The following is a 15,048-nucleotide window of genomic DNA, read 5'->3' as shown; positions in this document are numbered from 1 at the left end:
TCTTTGACAGACTGCCACTCAACACTTGGGGCGGTTTAGCTCGGTTGGTATCGCGGCCGTGCCAGCAACTTGAGGGTTGCAGGTTCGATTCCCGCCTCCGCCATCCTAGTCACTGCCGTTGTGTCTTTGGGCAAGACACTTTACCCACCTGCTCCCAGTGCCACCCACACTGGTTTAAATGTAACTTAGATATTGGGTTTCACTATGTAAAGCGCTTTGAGTCACTAGAGAAAAAGCGCTATATAAATATAATTCACTTCACTTCACTTCACTGTAACTTTATTTTTGGACGTTAAAATGTGCAGGGGACGAAAAGTACAGGAGACATGCCCTCTTCCCCCACCCCTTTCAAATTATGGCAAAAAATATGGGTAATATGGTTTTAGGGGGCACTGGTGTTGGTCATAATCATCCCAACGTAGAATAGATAAAGAATAGAATAGAAAATGTCTCAAACTATTGTTTTTTTGTTTTTTTTGTGAAGAAGTATTGTAGAAATTGTAGTACTTTTGTTTGTCTTGCACATCTTCAAATGCTCATACAATATCAGTTTTTTAGTCCTGTCGTTGGTTAAATGCCATTTTTGTGTCCCCGCAGGCTGCAAGAGCGACTATTGGGGGCCTCATTGCAGCAATCGGTGCCAGTGCCAAAATGAGGCTAAATGCAATCCCATCACTGGAGCATGTGTCTGCACCGATGGCTACCAAGGATGGCGCTGCGAGGAGCTTTGTGAGCCTGGTTACTACGGTAAAGCGTGCCAACTACCCTGCCAATGTCTCAATGGAGCCACCTGTGACCATGAAACTGGAGAGTGCATCTGTGCATCGGGCTACACGGGTGCCTTGTGAGTACAGGCAATGTATCTCTACTATGGGCGAATTAGTAAACACAAGATTTAATTGTCAAATATATTCATGTTGTTCTGTCGACAGCTGCGGAGAGCGCTGCCCCTATGGCAGTCATGGTCCGCAGTGTGAGCAAGGCTGCCCGTGTCAGAATGGAGGTTCGTGCCACCACATCACCGGCGATTGTTCCTGCCCTGCAGGGTGGACCGTAAGTTACTTAACTAACAGAGGTAGTGGCGGCAGAAAAAACAAACATGGCTGAATAACTCCAGAATCAAGTTGTAGTCATAGGTTTGGTGACACTCATTCCTGCATTAAGTCATCAGTTAGGTCAGACATTGAAAAAAAAAAAAAATGCAACAATGCTAATATCCATCCATCCATTTCCTACCGCTTGTCCCTCTTGGGGTTGTATGACTTAGAAATTTAAGAACGTTCTTTCTCATCATTCCCGGGCCCTAAATGGCTGTCAAAGTGTACCAACTTGTCGGATTACCTCCTCAGACTTCTTCTGTCCAGGTGAGATGCATGATTTATGATCAACAATAAAATTCCAGGGAGCAAGAAAAGCGAGAATGCAGCAGACCGCTTGAAGATGTAAACATAGTGACACACGGTAGTGGTCACTGCGCTGCTATGAATACTTTGTTATAATAACTATTATCAGCACATTCTTTTTTACAGCCTTATGCAAGACACATGTCCACTGCAAAAGACACTAGTTTTGACAAGTCATCTCAGGGAGTCCAAACTTTTTGACTTGGAGAGCACATTCTATCCATGGTCCAAAAAGCAGTAAAAAAACAATAAAATAACAATGTATACAAATATACACACACATATAGCCTATACATACATGTATGTACATATATATATATATATATATATATATATATATATATATATGTCTTGATTGGATTATCCGGAGAATAGTGCTCGATACCGTGGTAGAGCGCAATATGTAGGTGTGATGATTGAGGGAACCCCTCATGAAACAGATCTGTAGAGATGAAGTAGTCTTGTGATTTTTTTCCCACACCTACATATATATATATATATATATATATATATATATATATATATATATATATATATATATATATATATATATATATATATATATATATATATATATATATGTATATATATATATGTATATGTATATATGATAAGGCGCAGGGGAAAGAGAAGAGGTCACTGATCCTCGAGGAAGTGCGAGCAGGAGTTGAGGAAAGGCGAGCCTGCCAGATGGCGGGAATGCGGCAACAGGGCGCCTGGACGAGATGGGAACAAGCATCAGAGCGTAAGGTCACATGGACCGAGCTCTGGAAAGCCGAACCCCATCGAATAAAGTTCTTGATCCAGGCGGTCTACGATGTGCTGCCAAGTCCATCCAACCTCTTCACCTGGGGAAAGGTGGAGACACCAGGGTGCCCCCTCTGCCAGAGGAGAGGAACCTTGGAGCACATCCTAAGCTGTTGTCCAAAAGCCCTGGGTGAAGGGCGGTACCGCTGGCGACATGACCAGGTCCTGAAGGCCATAGCTGATGCCATCTGCAGGGGAGTCAGTCACAGCAAGAGCCTCCGCCCATTGAAGAGTACTGCTTTCATCAGAGCTGCGGAGAAGTCAACACCGGCTGCCCGGAGCACCTCGTCTGGTCTGTTGGCAACAGCACGCGACTGGGAGCTGTCAGTTGATCTGGGAAAGCAGTTGAAGTTCCCTGACGTGGTTGCTAAAACAACACTAAGGCCAGATATTGTGCTCACCTCAGTGGCCTCCAAGCACGAGCTTGGAGTTCACAGTGCCTTGGGAGGACCGTATGGAGGTGGCCAATGAGAGGAAGAGCGCAAAGTACTCTCAGCTTGTGGAGGAGTGTCGGAGCAATGGGTGGCGAGCGATGTGCCGGCCTGTTGAAGTGGGATGTCGAAGATTTGTGGGCAAATCTCTCTGCAGGGCCTACAGAATGCTTGGCATCACAGGGGCCAGCCAGTAAAGGCCCATGAAGTTAGTCACAGATGCAGCAGAAGTGGCATCAAGGTGGCTGTGGATCAGGAGGGGAGAGGCGTGGCATGTAGGGCAGTAGCGCTACCTGGACACAGGCTGGGGCCTGATCAACCCTGGCTGGGTCGCCTAGGGGAGGGGGTCTGATTGTTGAAAGACCCGAAACCCCCTGTGATCCTAGGTTACATCACCGAGGATGTGTCTAGTTGCACCATTGGTGTATTTAAAAAGTATATATATTATATATATATATATATATATATATATATATATATATATATATATATACACAGTCAACACAAATATAAAAATATACACACACATATAGCCTATACAAATACATATATATACACTCAACAAAAATAGAAACGCAACACTTTTGTTTTCGCTACCATTTTTATTAGTTGAACCCAAAGATCTAAAACTTTCACTAGAAACACAAAATACCTATTCTTCTCAAATATTGTTGACAAATCTGTCTAAATTTGTGTTTGTGAGCATTTTTTCCTTGCCAGTATAATCCATCACATCTGCAAAAATGGCCACCATAGCTGTTGCCCATGAATTGAATGTTAATTTCTCTACCATAAGACGTTTCCAAAGGCGTTTCAGATAATTTGGCAGTAAATCCAACCGGCCTCACAACCGCAGACCATGTGTAACCACACCAGTCGAGGACCTCCACATCCAGTAGGTGCACCTTCATAATCCTCTAAGACCAGCCACCAGGACAGCTGCTGCAACAATTAGTTTGCATAACCAAAGAATTCATGCACAAACTAGGAGAAATCATCTCAGGGAAGCTCATCTGCATGCTTATTGTCCCCATCGGGGTCTTGACCTGACAGCAGTTCGTTGCCGTAACCAACTTGAGAAGGAAAATGCTCACATTTGATGGCGTCTGGAACGTTGGGGAGGTGTCCCCTTCACGGATGAATAACAATGTTCACTGCTTAGGGCAGAGGGCAGACCGCATGTGTGGCGTTGTGTGGTAGAGCGGTTTGCTGATGTCAATGTTGTGAACCGAGTGGTTCATGGTGGGGACGGGGTTATGGTATGGGCAACAAACAACGAACACGTGTGCATTTTATTGATGGTATTTTGAATGCACATAGATACTGTGACGAGATCCTGAGGCCCATTGTTGTCCCGATCACCATCACCTCATGTTGCAGTGTGACAATGCACGGCCACATTTTGCAAGGATCTGTACATCATTTCTGGGAGCTGAAAACATCCAAGTTCTTCAATGGCCACTACAAACTTGACATGTCACCCATTGAGCATTTTAGGGACACTGTGGATCGGCGTACACGACTGCGTGTTCCAGTTCCTGCCAATATCCAGCAACTTTACACAGCCATTGAAGAGGAGTGCACCAACATTCTACAGGCAACAATCCACAACCTGATCAACTCTATGCGAAGGAGATGTGGTGCACTGCTTGAGGCAAATGGTCACATCAGATACTGACTGCTTTTCTGACCCCTCAAACCCTCAAAAAGCAAAACTGCACATTTCAGAGTGCCCTTTTATCGCGAGCAGCCTCAAGCACACCTGTGCAGTTATCATGCTGTTTAATCGGAATTTTGATATGCCACAACTGTGAGGTGGGATGGATTATCTTGGCACAGAAGTGCTCACTAACACAGATTTAGACAGATTTGAGAATAATATCTGCGATGAGATGGCGACTTGTCCAGGGTGTACCCCGCCTTCTGCCCGATTGTAGCTGAGATAGGCACCAGTGCCCACCGTGACCCCAAAGGGAATAAGCGGTAGAAAATAGATGGATGGATGTGAATAATATTTGAGAGGAATAGGTCTTCTGTGTTTTTAGTTAACGTTATACATCTCAGGGTTCAACTCATGAAAAATAAAATACATAAGTGTTGCGTTTATATTTCTTTTCTATATATACACTCAAAGTTCGCAATAACGTTGCAGATTGAAATCAAGTGTATATTATTTTACAACCTGTAGAAATACAAATTCTGGCACGACATCAACGCATACTTGCCAACCCTCCCGGATCTTCCGGGAGACTCCCGAAATTCAGCGCCTCTCCCGAAAACCTCTCGGGACAAATTTTCTTTCGAAAATCTTCCGAAATTCAGGCAGAGCTGGAGGCCACGCTCCTTCCAGCTCCATGAGAACCTGACTCAGCAATGTTGTGACCCTCTTAAACTGTACATAGAATAGATTACAATGTAAATATATTCTACATAAATTACATTTAAGTGCAGTCAAGGAACATGCATTAGGGAGTCTGTTGTGAAGCACACAGTAAAGAGAGGTAACTTTATCATGTCGGCCTGTCATTGACTCCAACCCAATATATTATACCGTCAACGAGCAAAATGAAGAAATACGTTTGCAAGTTCCAGAACGATTGGAAACAAGAATTTCAGTTTATCCAGGAGAATTCGAAAGGGAAGGAGTATGTTGCCTGTAAATTTTGTAGAACAGACTTCTCCATTGAACACGGCGGTCGAACGGATATACTCAGCCATGAACGGTCAGCGAAGCACAAAGCGTCCGCAGCGCAGCATCGTTCACAACCCAGTATTATGGACCGCCTCGCAAAATAGAAACCCGATGGTGTAACTTATGCTGAGACAAAAATGGCTATGCTGATAGCTGGAAGCAACATCCCGTTCTCATTTGCGGATGTCTACAACAAATCCCTGATATATGTTCCCGGATTCGGAGATCGCTCGCCAATACGCAAATGGTAGAACAAAGTTTACTCAAATAATGAAAGATAAGTGTTGTTGTTTTTTAGTAACCAGCAAGCACAGTACAGTTAGTAGAACAACTGTATTTTTATTACTGTGTATTTAATAGGTGCCGTCGGAAATTCAACTATTTCTTTTATTTATATATATAATAAAATAAATATTTATAGCTAGAACTCACTGAAAGTCTAAGTATTTCATACATATTTATATATATATATATATATATATATATATGAAAGATATAAGAAATACTCGAGTTGGTGAATTATACTCCTCCCCTCTTAACCACGCCCCCCGCCCCAAACATGCCCACCAACCACGCCTACGCCCGACCCCCGACCACGCCGCCTAAACCGAAATCGGAGGTCTCAAGGTTGGCAAGTATGCATCAACGCAATGCGGGTATTTTTTTTTCGTCATTAAAAGCATGTTTATGTCCATTTTGTGTTGAGCTGTTTAAAAAGCATAATGTTGAAAACAACTTTTCCTGAAAGCAACCTAATTGTCCAATTGTCCAGTCATGGTAATAAAAACTCGAAAATTGCATTGCTACATAACATTTACTAATGATTAAAAATTACATCTGTCTGCGATTAATCATGATTAATTTTGAGTTAACTATGAACAACCTGCAATTAATTGCTTGGCAGCCACAATATATACACAATGTATATACCATATATATATATATATATATATATATATATATATATATATATATATACATATACATATATATATATATGTATATGTATATGTATATATATATATATATATATATATACATATATATATATATATATATATATATATATATATATATATAGGTCTGAAGTGAATGTAGTGATATCGATTTTAAGTGAATATGTAAAGTAATTAGATAAAACATTTAAATACATTTCATATCTGAATCACTACACTATTTCAGTTGTATTTACAATTTTGAGGCAAAACCTCAGTTTTTTTATTAGTATCTATTCCAACTCTATTTGCTATCTCGTTCAGAGTGCCTGTGCGCTCATGCTTGATCAACTTTACACAGCTGTTTTTTTAAACGTAATCCGCGATTGTAACGATTTAAGTCTGCATATCAATTTCTTGGCAAATTGAGGAAGGAATTTTGCCGAACATGTAAAAATACTGTAAACCTAAGTTAAGTCCTATTATCAAGGGTAATCTATAAAAAGGCTGTCATATGGATGCATGCTCACACACACACACACACACACACACACACACACATACACACACACTAATACCCACATTACGCTATTTCTACCGCATTGCAGAGCGTTGATTTGGTACAACAATCATTTGTACCAAAATAAGCAACGTGTGATGTACAATATTCTCAGGAAATGATCAGAGATACTTCAGTTTGCATTGATATAAGCAAGTTTTAGTTAATAGGGTGTACAACATATTACTAACTGCTAATAACAACCCCCAGACCCCCACATTAGACCCTCACAAGTCACGACACTGCAATATAAAGTTTAATATTCAATATAAACATTGAATATTAACAGTATGTGAAAGTTCGACTCCAAACTTGTTTAATTCCGTGATGACCTCTTTCAAGGTTTGTAATCAATCAGAAATACCAAGCAGCTAAAATGCACCAAACATGGCAAAGTGTGGAGAAAGAGTGTTTTGCCTATTACCCATCATGCTTTGTATTGGTTTTAAATGGGTGTAATTTAAAACTGTGTTTCGCGACTAGACATTTTTGTGTCCACAAAGTTCAGTGACCAAGTTGTGTGTCATGTGCGACTATGTGTGTGGATTGTTTGTGTTGATTATGGTTTATTAGCACAATGAGCGGGAAAGGTTGTTTGGGTTGGGTCATATAAATTAATACTATGCTCATTAACCTCTATTATAAAACACATGGTCATTGACCAATGTTATTTTCATTGTCCACAATGAAATTATATGTTGGTAGCCTGTAATGTTGTTCAGATCAAAATTGAGACATACTTTGCATTAACCATACAAACTTTATATTTAACTTAGAATATCTTGCTGGACACCCCTGAGTTAACTAATGTGATTAATCACAGATATTTATTGCAAGAATCATGTATACTTTCAGATTGAGCACACAATATATTTTGAGCACACACGCTCCTTTACCTTAATAGTGGAGAGTTACCGGAAAGATGGGGTGTTTGTTTTACGGTCAGTGATCTGGTCAGTGCAAAGATGAATGAGGAGATTCCGACTGGTGTGGTGTGCTTGCTGGAAGATTTCACTTCGAAATAAACCCCAACAGTACTTTAGGTTAAACTGTTAAGAATTTTAACCAAATAATTTACGCGCATTTAATGATGCCATAAGTAGAAATTGTATGTAAAGTAATCACTAAATGGCCTTGATATGTCAAAAGGCATTAATAAATAATGTTCTTTTCAAATACTTCAATAACTGATAACGGTAGTTCAGCCGGGATATGGTCATTTCAAAATGAAATTCACAGCCCTGAAATCGTGTTATTGTTTTCATTTCAATACCCTGCTCGCCACCGTTTGACCAATTAGAAAATCTGTGAGTGCGTCACATCCAGGTTGCCAGTTACACACTGCCACATTCGTCTAGCTACTGCCTCTGGTAAAGTTACTTGTCATGTCAGACCTCAGTAAATCTAAAAGGCGTCGTTACGATTCTCAACTTATTCATGAAAAAAGCCATGAACAAAACGAGGATTTGTATCGAGTATGCCTTTGAAAGACTGAAATGATTGAAGGCAGAGAAGATTTTTTCACGACGCCAAATTTGCTAATTTCTTCCTTGATAGGTAAGTAAGTAACGTTTTCTTATTACCGTATTTTTTGGAATATAAGTCGCTCTGGAGTATAAGTCGCACCTGCCGAAAACGCATAATGAAGGAAAAAAAACATATATGTCGCATTGGGGGAAATTCATTTTATAAAACAAATACACATTTGAAAGGCAATTTAAAATAAATAAAGAATAATGAACAACAGGCTGAATAAGTGTACGTTTTATGATGCATAAATAACTAACTGAGAAGGTGCCTGGTATGTTGACGTAACATATTAATGTCATAGTGGTTTGTGTTGTGGTTTTTGCAGCCCTTTGAGACACTAGTCATTTAGGGCTATATAAGTAAAAATTGATTGATTGATTGATATTAAGGTAGGAATCATTCAAATAACTATAACATATAGAACATGCATTATGTTTACCAAACAATTTTCACTCCTAATTACTAAATCCAATGAAATCTTATATGTCTAGTCTCTTACGTGAATGAGCTAAATAATATTATTTAATATTTTACGGTAATGTGTTAATAATTTCACACATAAGTCACTCCTGCGACTTATGTGTGTATGGCAAAACTATGAAAAAAACTGCGACTTATAGTTAGAAAAATATGGTACTTGTAATAAATGGAAATGGACATTTGGTATGTAACGTGGGGAAATACTTTATATGTCTGTTAGCTCGTATGTCGATGTGTCATTCAACTAACAGGGCAAAATATATGTTGGACAAATAAAATGTGGATATGGGTAGAGTAGTGCGTATTTCGTTCTCAATATGCGGATACGCTGAGGAATGGGGTTCTAACATTAGCACGGCTGTCATGACAATGTGAGACGTATGGAGACAGCCAAATCACATGATAAAATTATTTCTCATTTGTGTTTGCTTATTGTGGACTACATGTACCAAGTTATATGGCAATCTGAAAGGTTTGAAACAGTAGGCTATAGGCTAATTGTTTATTTACTTTTGGCCGTACATTAGGCTGCTAAGCATGCTCTACTTATTTTTTTTTACCAGTATAACCATTGCTAGCGTTGGTTATAGTTTCTTTTAGTCTTTGTTTTCTGATAGTACTGACAATAATCATATGATTGCCACTGGTTGTGATATTGTACGCAGGCATGATGTACTTCTTCCTGAAAATAGCCTAATTTATGTGTGAAATGGAGTAGCCCAGTCAATCGAGCTGGATTCGGCTGCGTAGCTGGCAACCTCAGTCAGGGAGATAGAGAGGGCATCAAATAATTTTAACCGTGATATCAGCACCATTTCTGGCCACGTTATTACATATGGCTCCTCTAAGTAAAACATTTAAAAACTCTTAAACGTTACACGTGGTTCAAAATATTGTGGTTTAATTTAAATTATAATAGCAAGTAATTTACTACGAGTAATCAAGATTAATCCACATTTAAAAGTGTGCTTGATTTGATCAAAAGTATAATATATCACAGCAGTAATAATAATGGATCGCACTTTTAATTTTCCTGAAGTAACTCTTCTGAAGGAATGAATAAAGTACTATCTGTCTATCCATCGACAACATACAGTATACGGTATTTTATTTCTTGTCATTGTTTAGGTCTGCGCACTTTCTTTTTCTACACTTTGGTTATGCACAATGCAATGAGCCAATAGAGTTATAACTAAAAAGATGCTCAGTGGAGCACAGGGCTCTGACATGATAAAAGTAATTAGGATCAGTAGGAGAATCCTGAATCACATAATCGAAAGATAATGACGTTATCCTCGGGTCAGTGCTCCACGCCAAATTTCATTCGAATGCTTCCACATCTTTTTGTTATGAATCTGGTAGCAACATTATCCAAAAACTCATTCCATCGTTGTGGTGATGAAGTTTGATTTAAGTGACAATAAATCTGTGTCAAAAGGTCCAAGTTTGTTATTTTAGTGATGTTGCATTTCTTCAAAGTGAGAAATGGGAGATTATCCATGGAAAAAAACAAACAAATCATTCCTGAAGTGAGTAGAAATCGATAAAGCAAGCTTTCAGCGTAGGTTTAGGCTCTTCAATTGGTGGCCCGGGGTCCAAATGCTGCCCACTAATGACATCAATTAATCAATCAATCAAAGTTTGTTTGTATAGCCCTAAATCACAAGTGTCTCAAAGGGCTGCACAAGTCACAACAACATCCTCAGCTCAACATCCTCAGGGCAAGAAAAAAGTCAGCCCAATGGGATATAATAAAAAAACCTTAGAAGGTACCCCTGGTGCAACAGATGTTGAGTGGATCTAGTTAATAGTGTGAGAGTCCAGTCAATAGTGGGGCCAGCAGGGGATCATCTTGAATGTAGACAAGTCAGCAGCGCAGAGACGTCCCCAACTGATGCACAGATGAGTGATCCACCCCGGGTCCCGACTTTGAACAGCTAGCGCGTCATCTGTGGTCACCTAATAATATCTCCCCGCAGGGCAGAGCAGAACAGATAGATAGCAGATCAACTGGTCTAAAAAAAGGGGTCTATTAAAAGGTTAAAGTATACAAATGAGTTTTAAGATGTGACTTAAATGCTTCTACTGAGGCCATTCTGAAGTACTGGAGCCCAAATAGAAAACACTCTATAGCCCGCAGACTTGTTTGGGGCTCTGGGAATCAATCACTAGTACGCCGGAGTTCTTAGAACACAGACTTCTGGCCAGGACACGTGGAACACTACAATCAGCAAGATAGGATGGAGTTAGATCGTTTAGTTTAATATACGAAAGTAGTAAAACCTTAAAGTCGCATCTTAAGTGCACAGGAAGCCAGTGCAGGTGAGCCAGTATAGGCCTTATATGATCAAACGTTCTCGTTCTTGTCAAAAGTCAGGCAGCCGACATCATTAGGAGGCACTAACATTTTTGCAGCATATTCCTAAAAACACTCGACGAGCTTTCATATTGAAGACCTTTGACTTGTTTTTTTGCACAACAGAACTATTTATTTTTCCAATATGTGTAACTCTGGCAAAAGGAGTATACTAACTGTCATGCCTGGTGATCATGTTTTGTTTAGTTATGTTCTGTTTTATGTAAGACTCCATTGCTTCCTGTTTTTGCACTTCCTTGTTTGCTTTGTCACCGTGGTTACTCATTATGTTCACCTGTCTCTGATTAGTGCTCGCCTGCTCACCTGCTTCCCGAGCACTAATCAGAGGAATTATTTAAACCTGTCTCTGTCTGTCAGTCAGTCTAGTGACATTGCTAGTTTTTTCACGCCAAAGTTCATGCTGCTCCTTCATGCCACAGGTTCATGCTTGTTTTCCTGTCAAGTAAGTTTTGTTTAAAGGCCTACTGAAATCCACTACTACCGACCGCACAGTCTGATAGTTTATACATCAATGATGAAATATTAACATTGCAACACATGCCAATATGGCCTTTTTAGTTTACTAAATTGCAATTTTAAATTTCCCGCGAGTTTCTTGTTAAAAACATTGCGGAATGATGACGCGTACGTGCTTTCACTGCTAGTGGCTCCCATTAGAAACAATGTTAATATGTGTGGAGCCCTGCAACTCGTGATGTCACGCGCACATACTTCTGGTAAAGGCAGGGCTTTTCTATTAGCGACCAAAAATTGCGAACTTTATCGTCGATGTTCTCTACTAAATCCTTTCAGCAAAAATATGGCAATATCGCGATATTATCAAGTATGACACATAGAATGGACCTGCTATCCCCGTTTGAATAAGAAAATCTCATTTCAGTAGGCCTTTTGTTTATAGTCCATAGTTTTGTCTAAGTTGTGTTTCCACCTTGTGCACGCCTTTTGTTTGTACTTTTTTGTAGCTTTTGAGTTCAAGGTTAAATCATGTTTTTAGTAGTCCGAGTAGTCCATCTGCCTTCCTGGGAGAACCACCCCACAGGAAAGAGCAGCATGAACTTTGGTGTGAAAAAACTAGCAATGTCCCCAGACCGACTGAGGGAGAAAGATAGGTTTAAATAATGCCTCTGATTAGTGCTTTGGAAGCAGGTGAGCGGGCGAGCACTAATCAGAGACAGGTGAACATAATGAGTAACCACGGTGACAAAGCAAACAAGGAAGTGCAAAAACACTAAGCAATGGAGTCTTAAACAAAACAGAACATAACTAAACAGAACATGATCACAAGACATGACACTAACAACAAATGCATACTGCAGATGATGCTGGGTCTTAGTAATGTATATAAAATAAGAATGATATTGAAGGGAGAAGTCTGACCTTTCTTTCCAGAAATGTGGCCCCCGGAACAATTTAGTTGAATAACCTTGGTGTAGGTGTTCTGCCTGTCTATCTTACGTGGTTCTAACAATATATGTATATCTTCACAGGGTTCTGTTTGTGCCCAACCGTGCCCTCTCGGCAAGTACGGCATCAACTGCAGCAAGGACTGCTACTGCAGCAACGGCAGCCTGTGTGACTACATCACAGGCCAGTGTCAGTGTGCAGACGGCTTCAGCGGGAGCAGGTACCGTACTCAGATGACATCCAAACAGCTAAATTTAACACCCAAAAGTGCACAGTGATGATGAGTACGGACAATTTGCATATAGGTCAGACAACGGGATCATTTATTGATATTGCGTGCAAACAGTTTCCTGCTCATAATTATACACCCGGTAGTCGCTCACTGGCCTATTCTCTTTGTTGACTTTCTAACGAGGCACCAACCTTTTCTTTTAAAAGAGAAAGCAAAAGCTTAAATATGTCTATTCTCAAGTGAAATAAGTTGATAAAAAAGAACAACATTATTTCATTCCATGGAAGTGTTGTTAATTTTTAATTAATCTCGTACTTCATACTGACCAGTCAGGTTTCCGTGTCTCCATCCCTCTCTACTCCCAGCTCGTCCATTGATCTCATGGTGGGCTTCATGCTGTTTGGGCTCTGTTCATTACTCATAAGTAATGGGTTTTCATTAAGGTCTCATTGAGATCCACAGATCTTTTTAGTTCCCTGTGCCTGCCGAAGCAGGTCGGAGCAGCTTGCCTTTATTATTTCAGCTCGGACAAACGCCTCTTGGATGGAAACCTTGACAAACACTTTACTTATCTTATTATTTTTGGAAAATTTTTGTCATTCATTTTGTCAGAAAAAGGTCAATTAACCTCTGTGGATTAATATAAGATCATGTCTCACACTGCAAGTGTCAGGCTTGGTCAAAAGATAGGACTCAGATGCAGAGTAACGATTAATTCGGCAGGCTTTTATTTTGAAAGCTTCCTTTCACCAATTCAATATAGGCTATAACTACAAACCCCGTTTCCATATGAGTTGGGAAATTGTGTAAGATGTAAATATAATCAGAATACAATGATTTGCAAATCATTTTCAACCCATGTTCTGTCAAATATGCTACAAAGACAACATATTTGATGTTCAAACTGATAAACATTTTTTTTGTGTGCAAATAATCATTAACCTTAGAACTTGATGCCAGCAATACGTGACTAAGAAGTTGGGAAAGGTGGCAATAAATACTGATAAAGTTGAGGAATGCTCAACAAACACTTATTTGGAATATCCCACAGGTGTGCAGGCTAATTGGGAACAGGTGGGTGCCATGATTGGGTTTAAAAACAACTTCCCAAAAAATGTTCAGTCTTTCACAAGAAAGGATGGGGCGAGGTACACCCCTTTGTCCACAACTACGTGAGCAAATAGTCAAACAGTTTAAGAACTGGGTTTCTCAAAGTAAAATTGCAAGAAATTTATGGATTTCAACATCTACGATCCATAATATCAACAACAGGTTCAGAGAATCTGGAGAAATCACTCCACGTAAGCGGCATGGCCGGGAACCAACTTTGAATGACCGTGACCTTCGATCCTTCAGACGACACTGTATCAAAAACTGACATCAATCTCTAAAGGATATCACCACTTGGGCTCAGAAAACCACTGTTACTAAATATAGTTTGTCGCTACATCTGTAAGTGCAAGTTAAAGCTCTGCTATGCAAAGCGAAAGCCATTTATCAACAACATCCAGAAACGCTGCCGACTTTTCTGGGCCCGAAATCATCTAAGATGGACTGATGCAAAGTGGAAAAGTGTTCTGTGGTCTTACGAGTCCACATTTCAAATTGTTTTGGGAAATATTCGACATTGTGTCATCTGGACCAAAGGGGAAGCGAACCATCCAGATTGTTATCGACGCAAAGTTCAAAAACCAGCATCTGTGATGGTATGGGACTGCATTAGTGCCCAAGGCATGGGTAACTTACACATCTGTGAAGGCACCATTAATGCTGAAAGGTACATACAGGTTTTGGAACGACATATTCTGCCATCCAAGCGCCGTCTTTTTCATGGACGTACCTGCTTATGTCAGCAAGACAATGCCAAGCCAAATTCAGCACGTGTTACAACAGCGTGGCTTCATAAAAAAAGAGTGAGGGTACTTTCCTGGTCCGCCTGCAGTCCAGACCTGTCTCCCATCGAAAATGTGTGGCGCATTATGAAGTGTAAAATACGACAGCGGAGACCCTGGACTGTTGAACAACTGAAGCTCTACATAAAACAACAATGGGAAAGAATTCCACTCTCAAAGCTTCAACAATTAGTTTCCTCAGTTCCCAAACATTTATTGAGTGTTGTTAAAATAAAAAGGTGATGTAACACAGTGGTGAACATGCCCTTTCCCAACTACTTTGGCACGTGTTGCAGCCATGAAATT

General features: G+C 40.0%; 1 protein-coding gene across 3 annotated transcripts in view; it reads left to right on the top strand.

Annotated features, from left to right (window-relative positions):
- megf11 (multiple EGF-like-domains 11) overlaps positions 1–15,048 on the top strand; it is a 510,687-nt gene that overhangs the window by 355,824 nt on the left and 139,815 nt on the right. For all 3 annotated transcript variants that reach the window (XM_061917129.1, XM_061917127.1, XM_061917128.1), the window contains 3 exons: positions 598–844; positions 933–1,053; positions 12,702–12,838. In XM_061917129.1, the coding sequence (XP_061773113.1) occupies positions 598–844; positions 933–1,053; positions 12,702–12,838 (505 nt within the window). The remainder of the gene's footprint in view (positions 1–597; positions 845–932; positions 1,054–12,701; positions 12,839–15,048) is intronic.

This window comes from Nerophis ophidion, linkage group LG12 (genome assembly GCF_033978795.1).
Source record: "Nerophis ophidion isolate RoL-2023_Sa linkage group LG12, RoL_Noph_v1.0, whole genome shotgun sequence".
NCBI lineage: Eukaryota > Metazoa > Chordata > Actinopteri > Syngnathiformes > Syngnathidae > Nerophis > Nerophis ophidion.
This window is presented reverse-complemented; position numbering and strand designations above follow the sequence as displayed.